Below are 7,841 nucleotides of genomic sequence, written 5' to 3' on the forward strand. Positions count from 1 at the left end.
AGTTACTTTTAATTTTTGCAAGCAGGTAGAGAGTGCTTGCGTAATTTTTGTTAAGTGTACAGAAGGTGAACAGTTCTCTTCATCTGTAGTAGAGACTATTTCATTTTCCTGAAACTTATCTGGAAAATTGGGGAATTTTCTGAATTCAGCCTATCATATTATATAATGGCATCTATTGTTAAAGTATAGCATTGCAGCCTAATAATAATTATATTGTAAAATATCTAGAAAAACTTAGTCAAAATACTATTTTTCTGAAGCTGGGAATGTTTAGTTTGAAAATCCTCACAGGAAAAAGACTTCAGTAATCTGAATAAGAGAAGAAATTCAATGATTAAAAAGGTATGATATTGGACCTGATTATTACAGTGTATAAAGCTTGTAATCAACTGGTTGCCAAAGCAAACATTCTAAACTGCACATAGTTGAAAGCATGTCTTTCATGATGCATGTTAGTGGGAAGAAATAATTCAAGTTAGTTGAATGGATTAAACCATTCAATTGACATTTCCATATGGAGCACTGTATGTGAGAGTCATATCAGGAATTCTTTCTTCATAATAACCTTTTGAAATAGTTACTGAAATCGAATGCATAAGACAAAGGACACTTGTATAATTTAATTATGGGCATGCTGTTAACTTGATGTTTTTCTTGGTTCCAGGAAATTCTAGAATGATGTTATACATTTGTATGTAGAATGGAGTTATATAGCATTTCTAGCTCAATTTTTTCCTATTGTAAAATGAGAGTGTATGGCTCAGAGTGTTCACTAAATTTAATGTTATTAATAAAATTCAACACTATAAAAACCTTTAAACAATGTTTTTAATAACTACATCTTTTTGTTTGCCTTTTGCTTTTTTTGGGCAGTTGATTGAGGAGCATTCATATATCAAGATCAGCATAGTGGAAAACATTTTGCCAGTAGGTGGATATCAGGACATGGAGTAAATGAAATGTTGGACAGAGCATCAAGAGAGGAGTTTAGAATTTAGAATATGATGTAAAAGGGGGGTAACATTTCACTTGTTTAGAGTTCTCCCTCTCTCTCTTTTTTTTGTTTTACAATGTTGTGTTAGTTTCTGCTGTCCAGCAAAGTGAAGTAGAGTTCCTTGTGCTATAGGGCAGGTTCTCATTAGTTATCTATTTTATACATATTAGTGTATATATGTCAATCCCAATCTCCCAATTCATCCCACCCCCCACTTCCCCCCTTGGTATCCATACTTTTGTTCTCTACATTGGTGTCTCTATTTCTGCATTTCAAACTGGTTCATCTGTACCATTTTTCTAGAATCCACATATATGCATTAATATATGATATTTGCTTTTCTGTTTCTGACTTACTTCACTCTGTATGACAGTCTCTAGGTCCATCCACGTCTCTACAAATGACCCAATTTCATTCCTTTATATGGCTGAGTAATATTCCATTGTATATATGTACCACATCTTCTTTTATTTTTTATTTATTTATTTTAAAAAAATGTTTACATCTTTATTAGAGTATAATTGCTTTACAGAGGTGTGTCAATTTCTGCTTTATAACGAAGTGAATCAGTTATACATATACATATGTTCCCATATCTCTTCCCTCTTGCATCTCCCTCCCTCCCACCCTCCCTATCCCACCCCTCTAGGTGGTCACAAAGCACCAAGCTGATCTCCCTGTGCTATGCGGCTGCTTCCCACTAGCTATCTATTTTATGTTTGGTAGTGTATATATGTCCATGCCACTCTCTCACTTTGTCCCAGCTTACCCATCCCCCTCCCCGTATCCTCAAGTCCATTCTCTAGTAGGTCTGCATCTTTATTCCCGTCTTGCCCCTAGGTTCTTCTGACCATTTTCTTTTTTTTTTTTTTTAGATTCCATATATATGTGTTAGCATACGGTATTTGTTTTTCTCTTTCTTTTTTTTTTTAACGTCTTTATTGGAGTATAATTGCTTTACAATGGTGTGTTAGTTTCTGCTTTATAACAAAGTGAATCAGCTATACATATACATATATCCCCATATCACTTCCCTCTTGCGTCTCCCTCCCTCCCTCCCACCCTCCCTATCCCACCCCTCTAGGTGGTCACAAAGACCCGAGCTGATCACCCTGTGCTTTGCGGCTGCTTCCCACTAGCTATCTATTTTACATTTGGTAGTGTATGTATGTCCATGCCACTCTCTCACTTTGTCACAGCTTACCCTTCCTCCTCCCCGTATCCTCAAGTCCATTCTCTAGTAGGACTGTGTCTCTATTCCCGTCTTACCCCTAAGTTCTTCATGACCTTTTTTTTTTTTTTTCTTAGATTCCATATATATGTGTTAGCATACGGTATTTGTTATTCTCTTTCTGACTTACTTTATTCTGTATGACAGACTCTAGGTCCATCCACCTCACTACAGATATCTCAATTTCATTTCTTTTTATGGCTGAGTAATATTCCATTGTATGTATGTGCCACATCTTCTTTATCCATTCATCCGATGATGGACACTTAGGTTGCTTCCATGTCCTGGCTATTGTAAATAGAGCTGCAATGAACATTTTGTACCACATCTTCTTCATCCATTTATCTGTCGATGGACAGTTAGGTTGTTTCCATGACCAGGCTATTGAAAATAGTGCTGCAATGAACATTGGGGTGCATGTGTCTTCTTGAATTATGGTATTCTCTGAGTATATGCAGTAGTGGGATTGGTGGGTCATATGGTAATTCTATTTTTAGTTTTTTAAGGACCCTCCATACTGTTCTCCATAATGGCTGTATCAATTTACATTCCCACCAACAGTGCAAGAGCGTTCCCTTTTCTCCACACCCTCTCCAGCATTTATTGTTTGTAGATTTTCTGTTGGTGCCCATTCTAACTGGTGTGAGGTGATACCTCATTGTAGTTTTTTTGTTTTGTTTTTGTTTTTGTTTTTTTAACATCTTTATTGGAGTATAATTGTGTTACAATGTTGTGTTAGTTTCTGCTGTATAACAAAGTGAATCAGCTATATGTATACATATATCCCCATATCCCCTCCCTCTTGCGTCTCCCTCCCACCCTCCCTATCCCACCTCTCTAGGTGGTCACAAAGCACCGAGCTGATCTCCCTGTGCGATGAAGCTGCTTCCCACTAACTATCTATTTTACATATGGTAGTGTATATATGTCGATACTACTCCCTCACTTCATCCCAGCTTACCCTTCCCCCTCCCCTTGTCCTCAAGTCCATCCTCCACATCTGTGTCTTTATTCCTGTCCTGCCCTTATGTTCATCAGAACCTTTTTTTTTTTAGATTCCATATATATGTTTTAGCATATGGTATTTGTTTTTCTCCTTCTGACTTACTTCACTCTGTATGACAGACTCTAGGTCCATCCACCTCACTACAAATAACTCAATTTTGTTTCTTTTAATGGCTGAGTTATATTCCATTGTATATACGTGCCACATCTTCTTTATCCATTCATCTGTTAATGGACACTTAGGTTACTTCTATGTCCTGGCTATTGTAAATAGAGTTGCAATGAACATTGGGTGGGGTGCATGTGTCTTTTTGAATTAAGGTTTCCTCAGGGTATATGCCCGGTAGTGGGATTGCTGGGTTGTATGGTAGATCTATTTTTAGTTTTTTAATGAACCTCCATATTGTTCTCCATAGTGGCTGTATCAATTTACATTCCCACCAACAGTGCAAGAGGGTTCCCTTTTCTCCACACCCTCTCCAGCATTTATTGTTTGTAGATTTTTTAATGATGGCCATTCTGACCGGTGTGAGGTGATACCTCATTGTAGTTTTGATTTGCATTTCTGTAATGATTAGTGATGTTGAGCATCCTTTCATGTCTTGGTTGACAATCTGTATATCTTCTTTGGAGAAATGTCTATTTAAGTCTTCTGACCATTTTTGGATTGGGTTGTTTGTTTTTTTGATATTGAGCTGCATGAGCTGCTTGTAAATCTTGGAGATTAATCCTTTGTCAGTTGCTTCATTTGCAAATATTTTCTCCCATTCTGAGGGTTTTCTTTTCATCTTGTTTATGGTTTCCTTTGCTGTGCAAAAGTTTTTAAGTTTCATTAGGTCCCATTTGTTTATTTTTGTTTTTATTTCCATTTCTCTAGCAAGTGGGTCAAAAAGGGTCTTGCTGTGATTTATGTCATAGAGTATTCTGCCTATGTTTTCCTCTAAGAGTTTGATAGTGTCTGGCCTTACATTTAGGTCTTTAATCCATTTTGAGTTTATTTTTGTGTATGGTGTTAGGGAGTGTTCTAATTTCATTCTTTTACATGTAGCTGTCCAGTTTTCCCAGCATAACTTATTGAAGAGGCTGTCTTTTCTCCATTGTATATTCTTGCCTCCTTTATCTCATTGTAGTTTTGATTTGCATTCCTCTAACAATTAGTGATGTTGAGCAGCTTTTCATGTGCCTCTTGGCCATCTGCATGTCTTCTTTGAAGAATGTCTGTTTAGGTCTTCTGCTCATTTTTGGATTTGGTTGTTTGTTTTTTTGATATTGAGCTGCATGAGCTGTTTGTATATTTTGGAGATCAATCCTTTGTTGATTGGTTTGCAAATAGTTTCTCCCATTCTGAGGGTTGTCTTTTCATCTTGCTTATGGTTTCCTTTGCTGTGCAAAAGCTTTTAAGTTTCATTAGGTCCCATTTGTTTATTTTTGTTTTTATTTCCATTACTCTAGGAGGTGGGTCAAAAAAGATGTAGCTGTGATTTTTGTCAAAGAGTGTTCTTCCTATGTTTTCCTTTAAGAGTTTTATAGTGTCTGGCTTTACATTTAGGTCTCTAATCCATTTTGAGGTTTTTTTGTGTGTATGGTGTTAGGGAGCATTCTAATTTCATTATTTTACATGTAGAGTTCTCTCAATGTGAAGACCGAGATCCAGGGAGTAAGAAAGAAAAGATTCCTCAAGGATCAAAATAGGTCTATTTCCCTTCTCCTTAGGTCCTTAACCTTATAGGAGATGCCTCTGCATTCTTTTAGCCCTTTAGGACTTTACTTGATTTGTCTCCACTATATTATTGAATTTTCTATCAGATTTATAAGGTTTTCAAGTGCACAGACAATTAAAAGGAAGAGAACTTGCTGAAGCAGGAATGACATTTTCTAGGGAAGGACCCCCACAAACAAAGGCCAGAAGTAAAAACTTCTAAAAGCATAACAACATAGCAGCTTTACTGTCAGGATATATTGTATAAACAGCCCAAACGGCTACTTCAGGGAACTTCTAAGGGAATGCATGATCCAGTAATCAGTGAAGGGATATTAAATTATGTTTACAGTAATGTCCAAGAAACCAATTTTTTATGTAAGGCTGTTCAAAGTAATAAAATTTGGTATTTAAAGGGTGTCCAGGGGCTTCCCTGGTGGCGCAGTGGTTGAGAATCTGCCTGCCAATGCAGGGGACACGGGTTCGAGCCCTGGTCTGGGAAGATCCCACATGCCGCGGAGCAACTAGGCCCGTGAGCCACAATTACTGAGCCTGCGCGTCTGGAGCCTGTGCTCCGCAACAAGAGAGGCCGCGATAGTGAGAGGCCCGTGCACCACGATGAAGAGTGGCCCCCGCTTGCCGCAGCTAGGGAAAGCCCTTGCACAGAAACGAAGACCCAACACAGCCAAAAGTAAATAAATAGAACCATTTGCATTCGCATCTCTCTGCAAAATACTTTTTTAAAAAAAGTGTGTCCATTTATTTATAAAATGCTCAATTCATTAATATGAAACAAATAAAAGGAAGTCATATTTTTAAATATTTTACTCCATATTTATTTTTATCTATGAAATCCACAATGCTTATTTGATATTTACCTCTTACCATAGCATTTCTTGAGCACCCAGTGTGTAGAGAGTGTAGTACAAAAAGAAGGCATATGATCCCTGCCCTCTAGGACCTTGCATTCTGAGAGGAAACTGAGCCTGATGTGACAAGTGCTTGTGTTTCAAACTGTGGAAGAGTAATCTGAGCAGAGTGCTATATACTATAGAAAAGAGGAGAGGTGAGTTTTGGATTTGGAAGGAAGTGGGGAAGGATACATACATATAAATATATTTTAAAACCAAAAACACTGTTGTTATCTCTTCAATTTAGTGTTGAATGAAAGTTCACCTTATTTCTCAACAAACCAAAAGCTAATAGATTGTTATTTAAAGTAAGCAAGGTACATCCTTTGATACTACTACCACTTAGGTAAAAGCATGGGACAGTCATTTAAAATCTTGCCAAGAATCTATTTATTCCATACTACTTACCTGATGTCAGGCCACAGTCCCTGGCTGATGAAGGAGATAAAGTACTTTATTTTCATGTTCTTATTCTCTCCTACTTAGATGCCTGTGGTGATCCACCAAGATTTGAAACTATGAGGCTCCAGGGTGCCCCAAAACCCAATTATAGTCCTGGGGAAACTATACACTATGAATGTCGCCTAGGTTTCCAGCCCATGGCTCCTTCTCTTCCCCCCTCTGCTGTTTGTCAGGATGATAATACATGGTCACCTCTCCAGGAGGCCTGTACAAGTAAGTAAACAAAAAAATTTGTTTTATGTCTCTGGAAATTTTCACACATTTTAGCATGCATATTCCACTAGTGCAATGATGGTTTTCTCATGTGAATATAGGTTTTAGATTGAAATGCATTTTTTCAGGCTTTGAGAAATCCCCAAGGAACCTTTTTCTTGGCAATTGGTTGCCTGGGTAAATATGAATCATATTTGGCCATATTATAAGGAAAAAATAACAAATGAATAATAAGATTCCCATGAATTCTAACAAGCAATGTCGAATTTTGAATTTGATTTAAATCTATTTTTGAAATTGGTATAAACCAACATATTTGAATATTTTCTTTTAGGAAAATTGTGTCCTAATCTAGGAGATCCTGTAAATGGCCAAGTTAACTATGTAAATGGAAGTACTATGTTTGGTTCACAAGCTCACTATTTTTGTAATGAGGGGTAAGTAAGATGCTCCTTAGTGGAAATAAGGTTAAGTGTTACTAATTCCATTTTTGTTTTGCTCCTCTTCTTAAGCATTCCTGTAAATTTGATTTCATTTTGCTTTCTATGTGACAAGTTGTACTTGTAGCCAAACAACTCTTGTTTTTATGAAGACTTAAAAGATGTGTAATTAGAAAGAAGTTTAAATTGAAACAAAGTAAAACTGTATAACTTACTATATGTAATAATAAGCCTATTGTATGTATTTAAGATGTAGTAATCATGGTAACTTTATTCTTGAAAATAAAGAGTACCCTGTTTAAAATTATCAGTTCTCAGAGTTTAAGTAGGGCTTATGGAAATAAGAGGTAGAATTGCCAACCAAAGTTACTCATATTGAGATAATCTGTAGTTTTACAAGATCCAAATTGATCTGCCTAACCTGGACGATAATGTTGATCATGATCTCTTAGTTGGAAAAACTTATTTTTAAGACTGATACAAAGGAGTGAAGCATCTCAAAAAGAGGTACTGAGCCTTTAATAATAACTTTTGTTCTACAGAGCTCCTTTAATATTGGGTATACTGGGCATTTATTTTAAAATATGAATTTAGAGGGTAAATATAATACACTGTGGAAATGCAATAGGTTTTCTTAATATTAACTTTAATCATATTTTGCTGAATTCATTTAATATTTCTAACATTTTTGTGTATGTGTGGAATCTTTAGGGTGTTATACATATACAATCATATCATCTGCAAACAGGGATAAGTTTACTTCTTTCTTTCCAATTTGGATGCCTTTTATTTCTTTTTCTTGCTTAATTGCTCTGCCTAGAGCTTCCAGTACTATATTGAATTGAAATGGTAAAAGTGAGCCTCCTTGCCTTTTCTCATCTTAGAG

The 7,841-nt window shown here is 36.3% G+C and overlaps 1 protein-coding gene across 1 annotated transcript in view; it reads left to right on the forward strand.

Annotated features, from left to right (window-relative positions):
- LOC309606338 (membrane cofactor protein-like) overlaps positions 1-7,841 on the forward strand; it is a 51,885-nt gene that overhangs the window by 22,756 nt on the left and 21,288 nt on the right. Inside the window, exons 2-3 of the mRNA XM_082343310.1 lie at positions 6,327-6,515; positions 6,850-6,952. Coding sequence (XP_082199436.1) covers positions 6,327-6,515; positions 6,850-6,952 — 292 coding nt within the window. The remainder of the gene's footprint in view (positions 1-6,326; positions 6,516-6,849; positions 6,953-7,841) is intronic.

Source organism: Balaenoptera borealis (genome assembly GCF_965194805.1).
Source record: "Balaenoptera borealis genome assembly, chromosome: 1".
Lineage (NCBI taxonomy): Eukaryota > Metazoa > Chordata > Mammalia > Artiodactyla > Balaenopteridae > Balaenoptera > Balaenoptera borealis.